This window comes from Prionailurus viverrinus, chromosome F1 (genome assembly GCF_022837055.1).
Source record: "Prionailurus viverrinus isolate Anna chromosome F1, UM_Priviv_1.0, whole genome shotgun sequence".
NCBI lineage: Eukaryota > Metazoa > Chordata > Mammalia > Carnivora > Felidae > Prionailurus > Prionailurus viverrinus.
The window spans coordinates 25,261,922-25,281,758 of NC_062577.1; the positions used below are offsets into that span (position 1 = coordinate 25,261,922).

General features: G+C 41.6%; 1 protein-coding gene across 2 annotated transcripts in view; it reads left to right on the forward strand.

Annotated features, from left to right (window-relative positions):
• ACBD6 (acyl-CoA binding domain containing 6) overlaps positions 1–6,178 on the forward strand; it is a 202,739-nt gene extending 196,561 nt beyond the window's left edge. The window contains exon 9 of one of the 2 annotated variants that reach the window (XM_047840188.1): positions 5,890–6,058. In XM_047840188.1, the coding sequence (XP_047696144.1) occupies positions 5,890–5,910 (21 nt within the window). In that variant the 3' untranslated portion in view covers positions 5,911–6,058. Of the gene's footprint in view, positions 1–5,889 lie in introns of both variants that reach the window. The other variant, XM_047840186.1, reaches the window with a different exon arrangement.
• The last annotated feature ends 13,659 nt before the right edge of the window (positions 6,179–19,837 follow it).

A 19,837-nucleotide genomic window follows, 5' to 3' on the forward strand; every position in this document is an offset into this window, starting at 1 on the left:
GTACAGAGATTTTCCATATACCTCTTACCCCATGTATAGTCTGCCTCTAAAGAACCTTGTTCTGAAGAACAAACCTGCTCCCTGTGTGTTTCTCCTTTACTCTCACACTACTACCACACTTCACTGCTGGTCACTGTGTGTTGTGAGTTTTTCCTCACAACAAGCAATTCTCTGTGATACCAGCTGAATGTTCTTCCACTTAATTCAATTCAGACACTATCTACCTTCCCCTCAGTCCCACAAGACTACACCTCTGCCTTCAGATGCCAGTCCCAAGTCCCAAGTTGTCAGCTGCACTTCTGACCAACCATCTATAAATTGTGGTTTCATGACCCCTTCTTGGGTTTGATAATTTGCTAGAGTGGCTCCCAGAACTCAAGGAGACACTTAGGTTTACTGGTTTAATATAAAAGGATATGATAAAGGATACAGATGAACATGGAGATGGAAAAGATACACTGGACCAGATATGGGGGAAGGGGAACAGAGTTTCCATGCCCTTACCAGTACCACCTGTTACATATTTCCAGGTGTTCAGCAGCCCAGAAGTTCTCTGAACCCCATACTTGGAGGATTTTTATGGAGGCTTCATTACATAGGCATGATTGATCATTAACTCAATCTCCAGCCTCTCTCCCCTTCCCAGAGGATGGAGGTTGGGGCTGAAAATTACAAACTTTTTTTTTTTTTTTATAACTTTTTAAATGTTTATTTTTGCCACCCGGCGGGGGGGCGGGGGGGGGGGAGGTAGGCAGAGACAGAGGGAGACACAGAATCCCAAGCAGGCTCCAGGCTCTGAGCTGTCAGCACAGAGCCCAACACGGGGCTCAAACTCACGAACCATGAGATCGTGACCTGAGCCACAGTCGGACACTTAACCGACTGAGCCACCCAGTGGCCCCATGAAAATTACAAGCTTCTAATCATGGCTTGGTCTCTTTGGTGACCAGCTCTCTTTCTGAAGCAATCCAGAAGCTCACCAAGAGTCACCTCATTAAAACAAAAGATATTCCTATTATCCAGGAAATTCCAAGTGATTTAGGAGCTCTGTGTCAAGAACCAGGGTCAGAGACCAAGTATTAGAACAAAAGATGCCTCTAGTGCTCTTATCACTTAGGAAAGTCCAGAGGTTTTAGGAGCTCTATGTCAGGAACTGGGGACAGAGACCAATATGTATCTTTTCTATTATTTCACACTCTGTCATTATCAACATCTCCGATCAGAGTGGTACATTTGTTATAGTTGATGAACCTACATACATAAAATTATTCTCATAATTATTAAAATTATTATCATAATCACCCAAGGTCCAAAGTTTACATTACGGTTCACTCTCATTGTGTATTCTATAGACAAATGTAAAATGACATGTATTGATCATTATGATATCATACATTTTCACTGCCCTAAAAATCCACTGTGCTCTACCTGTTTATCCCTCTCTCACCCCTGCCTCTGGAAACCACTGATCTTTTTACTATTTCTGTAGTTTTGCCTTTTCCAGAATGTTCATATAGTTGAAATCGTACAGTAGGTAACCCTTTCAGATTGGCTTCTTTCACTTAGTAATATATATTTAAGGTTTCTCTATGTCCTTTGATAGCTTGGTATCTCATTTCGTTTTAGTGCTGAGTAATATTACACTGTCTGGATGTATCATAGCTTATTTATCCATCACCTATTGAAGGACCTCTTGGTTGCTTCCAAGTTTTGGCAATTAGGATTAAAGCTGCTGCAGACATTCATGTGCAGGTTTTTGAGTGGATACCAAGGAGCATGGTTGCTGGGTCATATGGTAAGGGTATGTTTCGTTTTGTAAGAAACCACCACACTGCTTTCCAAATGGCTGTACCGTTTCGCATTCCCACCAGCAATGAGTGAGTTCCTGTTGCTCCACATCCTCACTAGCACTTGCTGTTGCCAGTGTCCCACATTTTGGCCATTCTGATAGGTGTGTACTGGTATGTTCTTTTAATTTGCATTTCCCTGATGACATGATGTGGGAATACACTTTCCAAAAGCTTATTTGCCATCTGTAGATCTTCTGTGGTGAGGCCTCCGTTAAGGTCTTTGACCCCATTTTTAATCCAATACTTGTTTTCCTGTTGTTGAGCCTTAAGAGTTGTTTGTATATTTTGGGTAGTAGTCCTTTATCAGATGTGTCTTTGCAAATATATTCTCCCAGTTTGTGTTTGCCTTGTCATTCCCTTACCATAGTCTTTCACAGAGCAGAAGTTTTTTTATTTTAATGAGTCCCAGCTTATCAATTCTTTCTTTCACGGATTGTGCCTTTGGTGTCATAGCTAAAAAATCATTGTCATACCCAAGGTCATCTTGGTTTTTCTCCTGTCTTATCTTCTGTGAGTTTTATGGACATTTTCTAGTACCTCTACCAGTATTAGTAATACCAGTATTCCTAATATTTATCATGTCTCAAACTAAGATTATTTCTCCCCTTCCATCATTTTCTTCTTCTCTTCCCCTCCAAAAACTCCTGCTCTTCCTTATTATGGTTCCTTATTTTAGAGATAATGTCACCAACATCTCTGTGGTCTCCCAGACTGAAAACGTAAGTTATCATCTTTGGTTCTTACAGTTCTTTTGCCCATTATCCTTTTGGATTGATTTGTTAACACTTTTTAGATATCAAGGATATTAGCTCTTGTATGTGTTATATATGTGAATATGTTTCCCAATTTATGGTTTACCTTTATATATCATATTTTGTGTGTGTGGTATAGCTGTTTTAAATTTTTATATGTTCAAATTTGTCAATTTTAGGTTTCTATGTATTCAGATTTACCAGTAATTTTCTTTATGTGCTTGGGTTTCATATCAAGTGCAGAAATACTCCGGCCATTTTATTCAGTAGTAAACATTATGATCACAAGCAGTGGGTCTGTAAGCTTTTCAAAAACCTATAAAAATATTTGAAACCTGAGATAAAATACTGTTCTTCCAAAAAACAACAGGAAAATCACAAAATATAAACACGTGTTTGTCTATAAATATAACATTTTATCAGCTTTATTAATTATCAAATTTAGTGTTCATAAACATTTTCTTAAAGCCCATCCTGTACTTTGCTATGTCCTATCCACATGAATTTCAGTGGCTTATTCAATCCCTTCTTTTAAAAAAAATGTTTTTATGTTTATTTATCTTTGAGAGAGAGAGAGAGAGTGCAAGCAGGGAAGGGGCAGAGACAGAAGGAGACACAGAATCCGAAGCAGGCTCCAGGCTCTGAGCTGTCAGCACAGAGCCTGACTCGGAACTCAAACTCAGGAACAGTCAGATCATGACCTGAGCCAAAGTCAGCCGCTTAACCAACTGAGCCACCCAGGTGCCCCCAGTCCCTTCTTTAATTTTTTTTTAATGTTTATTTTTTGAAAGAGAGAGAGAGAGAGAGAGAGCGAGCGAGCGTGAGCCGGGGAAGGGGGGTGGGTGATGGTCAGAGAGAGAGGGAGACACAGAATCTGAAGCAGGCTCCAGGCTCTAAGCTGTCAGCACAGAGCCCAATGTGAGGCTCGAACTCATGAGCTGTAAGATAATGACCTGATCATGCTTAACCAACTGAGCCACTCAGGCTCCCCGCCCAGTCTCTTCTTTATATTCACGCTGACACTGGCTGATTTCAAGCCTCCTGAAAGAACTACCGTAGTTTCCTAATTGGTCTACCTGTCACAAATTTCTAGGCTGTCCAAGTCACTCATTGTAGAATTATCATCCTAGCACAGCGGCCAAATTACGCCACTCCCTTCTTTATAAATGCAAACTTTAGTATAGCATTCAAAACCACACTTTTGTCAGCATGGCTTAGTACAGCTTTCAAGGCCCTGCATACTTTGACTCAAGTGCAGCCTCTCTGCTTTTGACTGTCTGTATATTGTGTCCCAGAAGCCACAGACAGTTCTCTGGGCACTCCCTGTGCTCTCCTGCCTCTGTTAGTGGCGTTTTCTCCCCCTGCAATGCCTTTCTGTCTCCACTTACCTGGAATTTTACTCTGTCCTTCAGAGCTCAGTTTACATATGAACTACTCGTGTTTTCCCTGACCCCTCAACTTCTCCACCTGCACCCCCACTCTTTTGCAGGTTTCTGTGTGTGTGTGCACGCGCGCTCCACAATAGTTATTCTGTATTAAGAGTGTCCAGTTTACATATTAGCCTCCCAGGTGTTAAACAAATTCTTCAGAGCAAGAATCTTAACTGATAGGATTGTTATAGCATGTACTCAATAAAATGACCATTGAATCAAGCTCCCTACCCTTCTTTCTTTCCCTGTTTTTCTTTTTTGATTTGTTGTTGCTGTTATGTTACATCACACTGTGAAAGAGTATATAAAAGGTATATGAAGAATTTTAAATGTAACTTTAAAAAAATGAACCCACCACCTAGCTTAAGAAATGGAACATTGCCAGTATCTTCGAAACCTCCTGTGTGTGCCTATCCAACCATGTGACCTTCCCTCCATGGGCAGGTCCTTCCCCAAGATTAACACTATCCCAAATTTTATATTAACAGTTTCCCTTATAGTTTCACTACATAATTGTCTCTCTGAACAATGGTGTTTAGTTTGGTCTATTTTTTAAATTTTGTTTAAGTGTAATCATACTGTATATATTCTTCTGACTTGCTTCTTTCCCTCAACATTATGTCCTGGAGATAAACTCGTCTGTAAAACAGTTCATTAGTTTTCAATGCGGTGTGGGATTTTATTGTAGAAGTAAACAGTATTCTATTTTCACGTTATTTTTAATGGGCATTTGCGTTGCTTACATTGGGGTCTATTACGAATAGTGATGCTACACACGTTCTTGCACGTCTCCTGGAGACCCATGCACGAGTGTCCATGGAGGATGGGAATAAGAGCAGGATTGCTGGGCCGCAGGGCCTGTGTGTGTGCAGGTTTAACACGTAATGCCAAACTGTTGTCCAAAGTGACCCTACCAGGGCCCATCCGGAGGGGAGCTGCCCTTGTTCCAGGCTTCCTCAGTGCTTGGTATGGTCTGTTTTTAATTTTCACCTATCTAGTGGGCATGAATTGGTATCTTCTGGTTTTAATTTTCATTTCCCTGACGGCTAATGTGGTTGTTCATCTTTTCATATGTTTATTGCCATTTCTGTTTCATCTTGTATGAAATACCTGGTTTTGTCTTTAACCCAGTTGTTTCAGTGCCTCTGAATTAATGGATCTTTGTTTCCTTGCTGATCTGCGATGCCAGCGTCATCATAAATCAAGTTTCCATATATGTGCAGAAGAATAGATGGCTCTCCATTCTAGCCCTTTGGTCTGTTTGTCCTTCCTGGGGGCGATACCGTACCATCTTCATAATAAGTCTCCATATCGAGAGGTCCTTGTCCCCTTTCTATGCCTAGTGTGATTGGGGACATTTATTATTTTTCTAAATAAATAAAAGTTCTATAGATGGATGGTGTGATTCATAGGCTAGCTTTTTTGTTGTTGTTGTTGTTTTAAAAATTTTAAAGTTACTCATTTAACCCCCTCTTCAAAGACAAAACAAAATATTTTCTTTTACAATATTTTTAGCCTTTTGACATAGCCTGCACACCTGTCATTATTCTGATCAAAGTAAAACGAATACTCAAACACTGTTTTTATTCTTTCTCTTTGTCCCATCCTTAAGAATAGAGTCTGAAAACCTCACAGTTTTAAAAATGTGTCTGTTTGCTCCTGGGCAACCAAAAATGTGAATTTGCTTTTCCTAACCCTGGAAAAATCCACACTAATGGCACAGTTGTCGTCACACTGTGACGTTTCTTGCTGTTTGGGATCCCTCGTTGCTCGGCACTTGCCTTTCCTGCTGGAGTATAGTCGTTTCTCTTGGTCTCATAGTAACCTTGTTTTCATATTTGCCAATTTTCCTGGCAGCTGCTGCCTGCGAGTTTTTAGACATTGTGGAGCTGCTGCTGCAGTCTGGCGCTGACCCCGCTCTCCCAGACCAGGACGGCTGCCTGCCGGAGGAGGTGACAGGTTGCAAGGCTATCTCTTTGGTGTTGCAGCAGCACACGACCGGCAAGGTATAATCAAAAGGCTGGAAGACCACAGTCCGTAACATCATAGAGCTCCAGTGATGAAGGACACCTGCAAAAATAATACTTCTTTTAGCACCCATCTTTGGTATACATTGGCTAATAAAATCAGTTCTGAGGAACTGGGATTTTGAAGTCTCAGCAATTCATTCTCCTTGCATCCGTTCCAGCAAGTACAGTTGTGGTGATGAACATGTGTCCTGCGCATAATACAATCCAATTCTGCTGAGCGCGCGCTGAAATTTATCACTTTTCTAGAGGGTGGGGCAAGGAGGGGACGCCTCGTATTTCACAGTATTACACATGGCTGCTCTTTTAAAAAAACATACAGAAGCAAAATATGACCGACAGTGCTACCCTGACAGGGAAAGTTGCATGAAATCCCAATACAGTAGAGGTCAAGTGATCTTGTGGCATTTTGCACAGCTGGCCTGAATATCGGTAGCTAAAATGTCTATTTTTGGCAGACAGAATTGAGAAGACAAAGACAGAGGGGTGTTAAAAAGCAAGCAAAAGAGAAAAGGTAGAATTTTGTCACATAGGGGCCTAGAAGTCCGAGAAACAACCAGATTTACTGAAAACCTCAAAACCTTGGGCATTTTAGAATAAGATTCAGTGACCTCACTTCAGGATTGAAGCGCAGATTCGGGAGAATTCACTGGTTAGTTCAGGATTCTTTAAACTCACCTCCACAAAACGGGGCGGGATTTCCCCAGGGCCCTTTTAATTGGCTCTAATGTTCCAGTCACATACTGGCAGTAGTCTCTGGAAATGAGCTCAGGCCTGAACTGTGAGGCTGTTTGAGTCTAATGTGAAATAGCCCCTAATGCCCCAATGCTTAGCTGTGAGTATAGTTACTTCTGGATACCAAGAGAGCTTTTATTTTCTAATTAAAAACATAGACAAATACACCACAGCTTTTCTTTAAGGGAGCGACAAGTATGCCACTTTTGAAACTGGCTCCCTATGTTTTCCCCTTCAAGCCTCAAGAACTCCATCTGGGGAATTCCTTGGCATTTCTCGTTATATAAAGAAAGTAGGTAGTTGTCCTAGGAAGAGAAATGAAGTAAGAAATGATTTGAGATGCAGAGATGACTATTTAAAAGATAATTTTTCCAACGTGTTTCTATTAAAAAAAGTAATAAACTTGCTTAGCAGAGCCCTCAACAGTGGACACGATTTTCATTAGCTCAGGCTAACCTGTCCTTCTGGAACAAGCCCCTTCAGAGCAGAAATGAGGCATATTAATGCTGTTTATTTTGTGATTTTTCTAAGCTCATTTCTTATTTTCTGAGATGTAAACCAAAACCATTCACCAAGACTGTTCATTCTTTAATTGATTTCTTAATTATCTGTGGAAGTGATATGCACGTTAGTACACAGTGAAAACATTACTGTAATTCTAGTGGAGCTTTCTATTCATTATCTGTTCTTTTCCCATAATCCCAACCACATTTGCAACCCGCTATAAGCTAAATTCTCTCATGTTCCACATTAATTGTGTTTTAACAAACATTATTCATTAGTTACAGTAAAAGTGACCAAGATGTTGCATGCAGCTTTCATTAATAGTACTTTTGCATTTTTAGGACATTAGCAAATCAAAATATTTATTCATTTCAGATATACAGGGTCATTATCTAAGCAAAAAGCTATCAAGGAGCTCCTTTTTTGATTTCTCTTTTGTAATCTGACCTTAAAATTTCTGAGTCAGGTTTTTCATAACCTGTTTTGCAACGTCTAAAACTATATAGATTGTTTTTAAGCAAAGAATATAACTTTTTATTAATTTTATTTTTCAAGGTTTCTTTGTTTTGTTTTGTTTTTGGTTTTTTTTTGATGCTGTTGTATGTTCTCTTTTTTTTTAATATGAAATTTATTGTCAAATTGGTTTCCATACCACACCCAGTGCTCATCCCAACAGGTGCCCTCCTCAATACCCATCACCCACTCTCTCCTCCCTCCCACCCCCCATCAATGGGCAGAAAACATAGACACTTCTCTAAAGAAGACATCCAGATGGCCAACAGACACATGAAAAGATGCTCAACGTCGCTCCTCATCAGGGAAATACAAATCAAAACCACACTCAGATACCACCTCACGCCAGTCACAGTGGCCAAAATGAACAAATCAGGAGGGTATAGATGCTGGCAAGGATGTGGAGAAACGGGAACTCTCTTGCTCTGTTGGTGGGAATGCAAACTGGTGCAGCTGCTCTGGAAAACAGTGTGGAGGTTCCTCAAAAAATTAAAAATAGATCTACCTATGACCCAGCAATAGCACTGCTAGGAACTTACCCAAGGGGTACAGGAGTACTGATGCATAGGGCAATTGTACCCCAATGTTTATAGCAGCACTCTCAACAATAGCCAAATTATGGAAAGAGCCTAAATGTCCATCAACTGATGAATGGATAAAGAAATTGGGGTTTATATACACAATGGAATACTACGTGGCAATGAGAAAGAATGAAATCTGGCCCTTTGTAGCAACGTGGATGGAACTGGAGAGTGTTATGCTAAGTGAATCAAGATTTCAAATTTATATTCAAAGCTGCCACTAAAAACAGTCACCAACTCTACATTTGCAAGTGCATTCTAAATTTTTTTTTAAGTTTATTTGTTTATTTTGAGAGAGAGCAAGCAAAGGAGGGGCAGAGAGAGAAACCCAACCAGGCCCCGCACTATCAGAGCAGAGCCTGATGTGGGGGTCGAACTCACGAACAGTGAGATCATGACCTGAGCCAAAACCAAGAGTCAGACACTTAACCGACTGAGCCTCCCAGGCACCCCACAAGTGCATTCTAAAGTCAATTTCCAAAATCTCTCTTTTATCACTGGTATCTGAATTTTCGAAAACCTTACTGTCGTAACAATCTGTGGATCTTCTCCCTATGCCTTAAGGGGAAGATTACATCCAGAAATGTCAGAGAAAACTGGATCTTGGTTTGTTTTCCTTCCCCTTAAACTATCGGATTATTAGGTAGTGCATCACACTTCAGCCAGATCCTGAGTTCCATTGGCAAGAGCTGCAGTAGTTCCCACCAAGCAAAGAACACGAACTTACTGGAGCAGAGAGCCAGCTAACTTCCCCAGATGCATGGCGAACCATCTTTTCATATAGTTCAGCAGGATAAAACTAAGATATAATTTAACTTAGCATAACTTTGGTTCCGCTATGCAGAAATTTTTTCTTCCTGGACAGATTAGTGATGTTCAAGCCAATTAGTATTTTAAAGTATCATAGAAAACCTTTTTCTGAGGGTTCATTTCTGGTCGTGACAGAAGTATTTCAAAATAATTGTTGCTTTTTGAGGGAGTGGAGTGGGGGGAAGACATTTACTGGGTTTGGAATTCCATTTACTTCATCCTTGGTTCAAACTCTCTGGTTTGTTATTTTTAGTGTACATGAGTATTTTAAAAATTGAGTCTCTTCTGTGTTCTCCTAAAAAGGAATTTAGTTGGAGTAGTCCTAAAGCAGTGGCTAACTAAAGGCATTTTTCTGAGTTATGAGTAGTTACTTTTTGCTACCTGACCACTTGAATTTTCTAGACTGTTTATAGATCCTTTCTACTCTTACCTCATCTCAGTTTCACATTTATTTTTCTTATCTTCAGGCCACCTCTGTAGATGTTTGTCTACACATAAAAACATACCTAGCCCCATTCTCTATCCCTAAAAAACTGCAAAAGGAAATTGGTGGCTTTTTCTCTTTCCTGACGATACTGTGATCAGAACAACACTAGTGACTCTTTTCTTTATTTAATATTCATGACTGTCGTTTACTTTGCTGTGCACCAGCTAATCTAAGAGACCCTGATTGCCTTCTCGGTGGTTTTGATACAGACTAGTGAAAAATGAGGACTAAAAAGAGGATCATGTAAATAATCATTAAAGAGGAGGCAAAGAAAAATCTCTGAATCATTATTATCTTCAGAACACTTGCTTGCATCTACTAAATCAGTGTTTTTAACTCTTGAGGAGTTCCAGATTACTTTGAAAAACTATAAACTTCTTCCCCAGGTATACGATGTTGTGCATGGAATTTTGAAGAGCTCACAGATCTCCTGCAGCCCATCCGTGGACTCCCCAGGGCTCTGTGGATCCCACTGAGAACCATTTTTCTGACCCCTTGTGTTTCAAGAATGAGAAATCTTTTGTTGACTGACCCTATTTTCATAGTTTTAAGTGCTCCTACCAGGTGACATGGGGTGTTACCCTGCCTATTTGAAATATTGGGAGAAGTGCTTTTTTTATTTTATTTTATTTTTTATTTTTTAAAATCTACATCCAAATTAGTTAGCATATAGTGCAACAATGACTTCAGGAGTAGATGCCTTAGTGCCCCTTACCCATTTAGCCCATTCCCCCCTCCCACAACCCCTCCAGTAACCCTCAGTTTGTTCTCCATATTTATGAGTCTCTTTTGTTCCCCTCCCTGTTTTTATATTATTTTTGTTTCCCTTCCCTTATGTTCATCTGTTTTGTCTCTTAAAGTCCTCATATGAGTGAAGTCATATGATTTTTGTCTTTCTCTGACTAATTTCACTTAGCATAATACCCTCCAGTTCCATCCACATAGTTGCAAATGGCAAGATTTCGTTCTTTTTGATTGCGGAGTAATACTCCATTGTGTGTGTGTGTGTGTGTGTGTGTGTGTGTGTGTGTGTGTGTATACCACATCTTCTTTATCCATTCATCCATCGATGGACATTTAGGCTTTTTTCCATACTTTGGCTATTGCTGATAGTGCTGCTCTAAACATGGGGGTGCGTGTGTCCCTTCGAAACAGCACACCTGTATCCCGTGGATAAATGCCTAGTAGTGCAATTGCTGGGTCGTAGGGTAGTTCTATTTTACTTTTTTGAGGAACCTCCATACTGTTTTCCAGAGTGGCTGCACCAGCTTGCATTTCCACCAACAATGCAAAAGAGATCCTCTTTCTCTGCATCCTCGCCAACATCTGTTGTTGCCCGAGTTGTTAATGTTAGCCATTCTGACAGGTGTAAGGTGGTATCTCATTGTGGTTTTGATTTGTATTTCCCTGATGATGAATGATGTTGAGCATATTTTCATGTGTCAGTTGGACATCTGGACATCTTCTTTGAAGAAGTGTCTGTTCATGTCTTTTGCCCATTTCTTCACTGGGTTATTTGGTTTTTGGGTGTTGAGTTTGATAAGTTCTTTATAGATTTTGGATACTAAGCCTTTATCTGATATGTCACTTGCAAATATCTTCTCCCATTCTGTCGGTTGCCTTTTAGTTTTGCTGATTGTTTCCTTCGCTGTGCAGAAGCTTTTTATTTTGATGAGGTCCCAATAGTTCATTTTTGCTTTTGTTTCCCTTGCCTCCAGAGATGTGTTGAGTAAGAAGTTGCTGCGGCCAAGATCAAAGAGGTTTTTGCCTGCTTTCTCCTTGAGGATTTTGATGGCTTCCTGTCTTACATTGAGGTCTTTCATCCATTTTGAGTTTTTGTGTATGGTGTAAGAAAGTGGTCCAGGTTCATTCTTTTGCATGTTGCTGTCCAGTTTTCCCAGCACCACTTGCTGAAGAGACTGTCTTTATTCCATTGGATATTCTTTCTTGCTTTGTCAAAGATTAGGTGGCCATACATTTCTGGGTCCATTTCTGGGTTCTCTATTCTGTTCCATTGATCTGAGTGTCTGTTCTTGTGCCATTTTTTTTTAAACCACTGACCAAGATTTTAACAACATACATAGACTGCAGTTTTCTCACTGATCACCACACTGGGGGGAAGCTTTTTTTAAAGAGACATTGGCCAGAAAGTTGGACTCTGACCTATTTGGCCTCTGATACTGCTGCAGGGCAGAAATGAACCCACATGTTCAATTCTGTATGACTAGTGCTATCTTTTCATATGCATTTAGTTTTTTTGACTTTTCAGGGTGTTTTCATGGGCATTGTTTAATCTGTCATCCCTCCATTATAACCCTATTAAAGTGGGGTAGTACAGGTGTCTGTTAAGTCCACTTATACAAGAATGAATTGAAAATACAAGCAGGTTACTTCAGTTGCCCACGATCACAGAGTAGTAGAGCCACAGTTAGGACCAAGTCTACAAAATCGCAGTCCTTTCAGTTAGACCACAAAACTTATGTAAGTGTTCAAGCTCTTCCTCCATTCCATCCACAGATACCTTTTGAGAGCCCACTGAATAACAGACACTGTTCCAGGCCACTGTCACTCCCTTTTCCCCTTATCATGGATATTTAGAATTACTCCCATGATGTTATCTCAAGGTATTGCGTGAGGTAACTTTAAAAGTCTGGTAGAAATTCATAAATTACTTATGAAAAACTAAATATTTTAAACCTACTATAACTATGTCTCTAATAAAGATGTAAGAATCCAGCCAACTGGCCACACATTGTTCTCTCTTAGGCTTGTCAGGTGGACGGATAACAACCAAAGTATAATATCTGGAATTGTATCTATTATATCTTTTTTTTTTAATGTTTCAGCATTTTCCAGCTAAAAGGTGGCTATAATCAAGTGAACCTTTCTATTAAATAGGTATTTCTTAGCTTCCTGCCAGGTTTAACTGCTTGGCTATGGCTTATTATCCCATGTACAGTACGGCATCTCTGAGGATTAATGAGCAAGGTGCAGGATGATAGCAGAGCTGAGCTTGGGTTGCAGAAGGGGTTAGTGCCTAGGCTAATGAATGCTTCACTTGAACATGAAGACTTTCAAATGTTTATTTAATATTTAACAGTTGAAACATGAAAGCTTTCATCAAATTTCAAGTCCCCTAGAAATCCCCCTCACAAATAAATGTTTATCACAGAATAGGTATGTAACCCATGAGCCACAATTTAGTAACATTGAGTTTAAATATTTGTGAGTGAGGGGCACCTGGGTGGCTCAGTCGGTTAAGCGACTGACTTCAGCTCAGGTCATGATCTCACAGTTTGTGGGTTTTGAGCCCCACAGCGGGCTCTGTGCTGACAGCTCAGAGCCTGGAGTCTGCTTCTGATTCTGTGTCTCCCTGTCTCTCTGTACCTCCCCAACTTGTGCTCTGTCTCTCTCAAAAATAAATAAACATTTAAAAATTTAAATATTTATGAGTGAATTTCAAATCCCAATTCCTAAGGTATTTGGAGTTAAATGTTTTAATAGTAGTTATAATACTGTATTTGATCCATTCTAAGACACACTTTTTTTTTTTGGTTAGTGATACATAAACCAATGTGTCCTTTTTAAAAAATTTTTCTTAATGTTTATTTATTTTTGAGAGAGAGAGAGAGAGAGCAAGCAGGGGAGGGGCAGGCTCCAGGTTCTGAGCTGTCAGCACAGAGCCCGATGCAGGGCTCAAACCCACGAACCGCAAGATCATGACCTGAGCTGAAGTCAGACCCTTAATTGACTGAGCCACCCAGGCGCCCCGACTAATATGTCTTAAAATGAATGCATCTTAGCTTTAATGCCAGAACAGTAGTTACACCTTTTGTACAAGACTGTGCACACAAGCATCTTAATTAAACCTCAGAATAATTGTAAAAGTAGAAATAATAGGTATTTTCTCTGGCAAACGAGGGAATTGAAACTCAGAACTTTTAGGGAAATTGTCCAAGGTCATATAAGTAGAAACAGTAAGCATGCTCATCTTTTTATAGGCTTTATTGTATTTAAAGCACTTGCGTATGCATGATCTTATTTTTTTTTTTTTTTTTCAGAATCAGGGTGATTATCTAAGCCTTGTGGCACCAAGTCAAAAAGTTTTCCCTGCACCTCATTATCAGGATAAGCCACAGTGGAAACAAAAGCAACCATACTCAAAGGTACATTGATAATCGAGCCTTGGAGCGCCTGGGTGGCACCTGAGTAGCTTAGTAGGTTAAGCGTCCCACTTCAGCTCAGGTCATGATCTCAGTTCGTGAGTTTGAGCCCCGCGGGCTCTGTGCTGGCAGCTCATGGCCTGGAGCCTGCTTGGGATTCTTTCTCCAGCTCTCTCTGCCCCTCCCCTGTTGGCACTCTGTGTCTCAAAAATAAACATCAAAAAAATTTATTTTTTAAATAAACCTCTTCGTGGATTTTATCTGTATACATTGGACTTTATCCTTATGACATAAAAAGACTTCAGTGCAGTCTGTTGTGCTCGTGTGATTTGAAAAATTATCATTGGGGCTTTACCATAAGCATCTTTATTATTTTAGCAACCTTTCACAATTTCTTCATCAGAGAGATTTTGGGTGAAAGTATAGTGATTATCAGACCGAACAAGAAAGCTTCCTTGTCTTCCTCACCTAATGTTTATTATGCACTGAGTGTGATCAGTTTTTCAAATGTGCATTAATTGGCATTACACTAAAGGATTGAACAGGGAAAGCTCTGTATCCGCATCTTTACTCACTTATCCTTGAAATATGCTTGTCATGGTCCTCCCTGGAAAGCAGAAATTTAATGGTTTGTTCACCAGAGTTATTAGGAGTGCGTGGTTTTTTATTTACTATTTTTACTTTTATATGTACATTCTTTAAAACTTTCTTTTCTGTGTTTTGTTATATCACTTCCTTTGGCACAGTTACACATGTCATTATTTTGCATTTTTTTACTGTGTCTTCTTTGGGGATTCATGTACTGAAGTCACTTTTGAGGGCGTATCGCTTCCTCCAGCAATAGGAAGCCTCCAGGCCCTAAAAACTAGATCAGAATATTCATAAGGTGCATGCTAGTTTATACTCAAGACAGAATCTTCCTTCCTGATATATTCTTCATACATGGCCTTAGAAAGAATGAACATGAGTTTGCAATGGAACGCCGAGGTTAAAAACCAGATGGGAAACATCCTAGGAGCTGCCCCCCCCCCCCCCGTAACATTCATTGCCTCATGGTGGAACCCAGTGCACTCAGTGTAGGTGTGTCTCGTAGGGAGGGAGGGAGGGAAATGCCCTGTTGAACCTGGAACTACTGAAAGCAGTGGCTGAACATGAGGGACGGGGTGGGGGGGTGGGACATTAGAGACAGAGCAGTGCGTGTCTGTGCGCCACCCAAGGCAGCAGCAACAAATTCATCATCCACACTGCAGCCAGGATTTATTTTTCCTCTCACTTGTATAGCAATCCTGGTTTCCATTTTAATATTTAGAAGGTAAGTTCAGTTGATGGACACTTTGTGTAATAAAATGCTCTTTTAAAGTACGTGCACACACACACACACAGGATAAAAAGTGGCACCGCCCGTGCCCGTGGCTTTCATGGAGTACATTTGGAGAGCCCAAAGCTTAGGCCTGGATATGTTTATAGCACTTTAGCTCCGTTTGTGAGTTTGGAACCCTTCCAAAAAAAGAAGAGAAAGACATATATTATTGTTTATAATCTGCTTTATTCCGCCAAACCTTAACTGAACAGACTTGTGGATTGCTGTTTAAATCCCTCAGTGCCTTTAACTACCGATACCGAAAGTGGTTAATGCGCATTCTAAACGAAGCTTGGCATCCACTCCAGGAAATCACTTTAATTGAGAAGCATTAAATGTTAAAATGATTCTAAAAAAATAATAAAGCCAGCACACATATTGAGTATAAAAGTCCTGGCCCATCAGTAATATAGGTTCTTGGTTATCATATCCCTCTAGCCTGGGTGAGCTTAAGCCCTGCCATTGACAGGTGTTGAAAAAGTGACTTTCAATTCCCTAGGTCACTATCTGTAGGCAGCCACCCATCAGCTGGCTAGCGGGCAGGCAGCCTTCAAGGGCTCCACTTTAGAGGAGGGAAGGGAGCTGTCAACTTTATAGATGTTTGTTTTTCTGGAATCATAAGCTAGTCCCAGGTGACTAAAACATGAAATTTAACCCCGAAGTCCTTGCCTGGGCTTTCCATTGCTATGCTGAAGCCATCTGTTGAAACGTATTTACCATTTTAACGACCTTTTAAAAACACTGCTTATTTCCAGCTCTAAGTGTGTGCCAAGACCACTTTTTTGGGCCTGTATTTTATCTTTCAGGAAGTAATTTCCAACCTTTCCAAAATCCCTAAACCCCTCCCAACCAACCGGAGATCCTTGCCAAGGGTTGGCAAGCAAATGGGAGAAAGACAAACCTTTAAAACCAAAAGCAAGGGACACCTGGGTGGCTCAGTTGGTTAAGCATCTGACTTCTGCTCAGGTCATGATCTCCCGGTTGGTGCATTCGAGCCCCACATTGGGCTCTGTGCTAACAGCTCAGAGCCTAGGGCCTGCTTTAGATTCTGTGCCTCCCTCTCTCTTTGCCCTTCCCCTGCTTGCACTCTGTCTCTCTCTCTCTCTCTCTCAAAAATAAACATTAAAAAAAATAATAAAAATAAAAAACTTTACCCAGATCTAGAGACAGCCCAGCCTGCATCAGTCTTGAAAATTCTGGCCAGTTCAGTGGTCTGCTGAACAGCCTGAAGTACAAGTAAGTCATGTGGGAACATTTTCCTCCCAGGAGCCCCCTTCATCAGAAGGAAAAGCATGGATCCTGTCAGGGGTGTCCTGTGACTTGTTCTTTCAATTACAAAATAACACACCAGTTAATAGCACACCAAAATCTAATGTTTGTACTCAACGGGGGAGACGGACAAAGGAAAAATCACCTAAGGAAAGGGTCCTAAAAGAAGATCCCAAAATCACTTCGGACAAACACGGGAGAAGAAAACGAATACAAAAGTCCTAAAGGGACGAGTGCCACTTGTAAAAGCCCACACCCTTGTTCGCTAAAGTTTTTGTTTACTAGTTTGGATAGGTTATTTTTCTATTTTTATTACTCCCTTTAATATAATAAAAAATTTTTCCTTTTCCTAATAACCTGGCCCCACTTTATAAACACTGGACTTTTTGTTGCCTCCTAACTCACAGTGTTTCCCCAGCAGCAGTGGCCACCGCCCACGTCCCCAAGGCAGCGAACACCCAAGCAAGCACCCAGTCCAAACTCCATGGCTCATCACCCCCTGCACAGCGGGCAGAGGACAGTGTGAAGAAGGGCACCAGGGATTCCAAATGGTAAAACTGAGATTGCATTCTTGTAAGGAGGTGTGGCAAAGGGATGCAACAATTTTAGACCATCTGATAGACTCTTTGATATTTGATGTCAAATATCAAATCTAAGGAAACACATTCAGATATGCTGAGGATCCCCTTTCACGATTTTACTTCTTAGCTTGGCAATCAGTTAAAATTTACAACACACCGATTTGCCTTTGATCTCTCATCCTTTTCTGATTTCAGCTGAGTAGAATCCTGGGCCTGAGGAGAAAGAAAGAAAAGCAGTGAAAACACAGACTGTTGAGCCTTCATTTGTTCTGAGTTTGTGTCTTACTTCACTCTTTCTGGCCAGTGATTTCTTTCCTATATTCTTCAAGCAGTCGTCTTTTTTAAAGACCACTGTCAGAAAAATCACATCGCTCAGGAGCTGGTTTCTAGTGACTAAACCAAAAAACCCCCAAAAAACCCACACCAGATCCCCTTCTTCCTTTGTGAGCTGAGAACACGTTTTATAATCCCAAAAAGTTACTAGACTGGCATTGTGGTGGAAGCTGTGTGCATAGAGTTCAAAGTGGAGCTCCATTGATTGTCAGCCTGATGCACTCAGAATGCATGATGGTGGATCGAAAGCAAAGACAATGTGGACGGGCTGGTGACGGGTCTGAGAATGGAAGACTAAAGACAGGGTGTATAGTGCACACCCTAGCAGAATTCTCGGGCCCCATGTGCCTCAGGAATACGCAGAGGAGTCACTGAATCAGCAGCAGAGCCCTTCGTGGCCACTGTGTGAATTCCCCTCGCAACCATCCGAGGGGCTGGGCCCCCAGGAACGGCATCTCCCGCACTCCTTGTCCAACAACCCCTCCTGCGCGATGCTCTCGTCTCCACCCGGCCCGGGCACATTTCTCAGCCTGACAAAGTACTCACCACGGGAGATGATTTGGCAAAGGACCAAAATTCCCTCTCCTGACAGCAGAGATTTGAGTTTTGCCCCCAAAGACCTTTAAGTCCCCCTAGAATCTCGCTGGGTGTCTGCCCGGGAGGTAGTGTCTTTCCCGTGTAACTGGACAGACGATAGAGCACCGCATAGGTCTAGGACTTGAAGGAGAGTCACGGCAACCTGGCGTTGGCATTAGACGGAGAACTCAGGAGTCCGGAACCCAGCCCCCTACCTTGGACCGAAGCGAGTCGTTCTTGTGGGCAGGGCCACACACAAAATATGTTGCCGGAGAAGCCGGCACTTACCGCCCTCTAAGGCATCTCAAAATGTTTCACCGAGCGCCTCAGGACAGCAAGTAGCTGATGTGACGACTGAGTCTTCGCTGCCCATTCTCCCTTCGCAGGCTCTAGCAACACTGGCCGGTAGGGCTCTGCAGTGAGCGATGTTCTGTGTCTGTGGGTCCAAATAGTCGCTACTAGCCTCAGCTAGCTACCGAGCACTTAACATACGGCTGGTGTGAGGAAACAAACTTTCAGTTTTATTGAATGTTTTTCTGAGAGAATGTTTTTATTGAATGTGTTTCTGAGAGAGACACAGTGCAAGCAGGGGAGGGGCAGAGAGACAGGCAGACGCAGAATCCGAAGCGGGCTCCAGGCTCCAAGCTGTCAGCGCAGAGCCCGACGCAGGGCTCAAACTCACAAACCGCGAGATCATGATCTGAGCCGAAGTCGGATGCTCAACCGACTGAGCCACCCAGGCACCCCTCAGTTTTATTGAATATTAATTTAAATAGCCACATGTGTGGGGACGCCTGGGTGGCTCAGTTAGGCATCCGACATCGGCTCAGATCACGATCTCACGGTTTGTGAGTTCGAGCCCCGCGTCGGGCTCTGTGCTGACAGCTTGGAGCATGGAGCCCGCTTCGGATTCTGCGTCTCCCTCTCTCTCTGCCCCTCCCCTGCTTGCACTCTGTCTCTCTGTCTCCCCAAAATAAATAAATATTTTTTAAAAGGTTTTTAAAATAAATAGCCAGATGTGGCTAGTAGCTGCCATATGGGACAGTGCACCTCTGTGTGGATCTTCTCTTCCACCAAACAAAACTAATCACTAATGGAAAAGCACTCTGGCTTCTCCTAGATGGAGCCCTGGCTCTGAAGAAATGCAAGGACTTCAATTTTTTTTTTTTTTTTTTTTTGATGAAAGAAGCTTGTGTTCCTTTTTCCATTCCAGCTAACATAACCCTGCATGCTGATAAAGCCTCTTGCAGAGAAGAAATCTGAATGAAGATTTTTCTAGAAAAGCTTGTTAAGGAGCCCTGATGACTCTGATGAGGTGTTTCTATCCCTGTGTCCACCTCTCACCCAACTATAAATGTTTGCACATACTTTCTCTAGGGACAAAGTGTGTAAGGGTGAAGGGCTTCTAAAATGCAACAGGACTGGGGCCCCTGGGTGGCTCGGTTGGCTGAGCGTCCGACTTTGGCTCAGGTCATGATCTCACGGTTTGTGAGTTCAAGCCCCGTGTCAGGCTCTGTGCAGACAGCTCGGAGCCTGGAGCCTGCTTCGGATTCTGTGTCTCCCTCTCTCTCTGCCCCTCCCCTGCTCATGCTCTGTCTGTCTCTCTCTCTCTCTCTCTCTCTCAAAAATAAATAAATATTTAAAAAATAAATAAAATAAAATGCAACAAGACAAACATTAACTAAGATCCTGTGGTCAGTGGGTTTTCCCTGCCCATCCCTAATTCGTGGAGCAGAAGACTGGGCCCCAGAAAACTGCTATTCGAAAAACCAGAGCACTTCCTGTAATCAAACCTTTATCGAGCACTTCTGGTATTCATGGCTGTGAGTAGTTCATTCTGAGTTGTATTTTGGGTTTCGTTTTGGT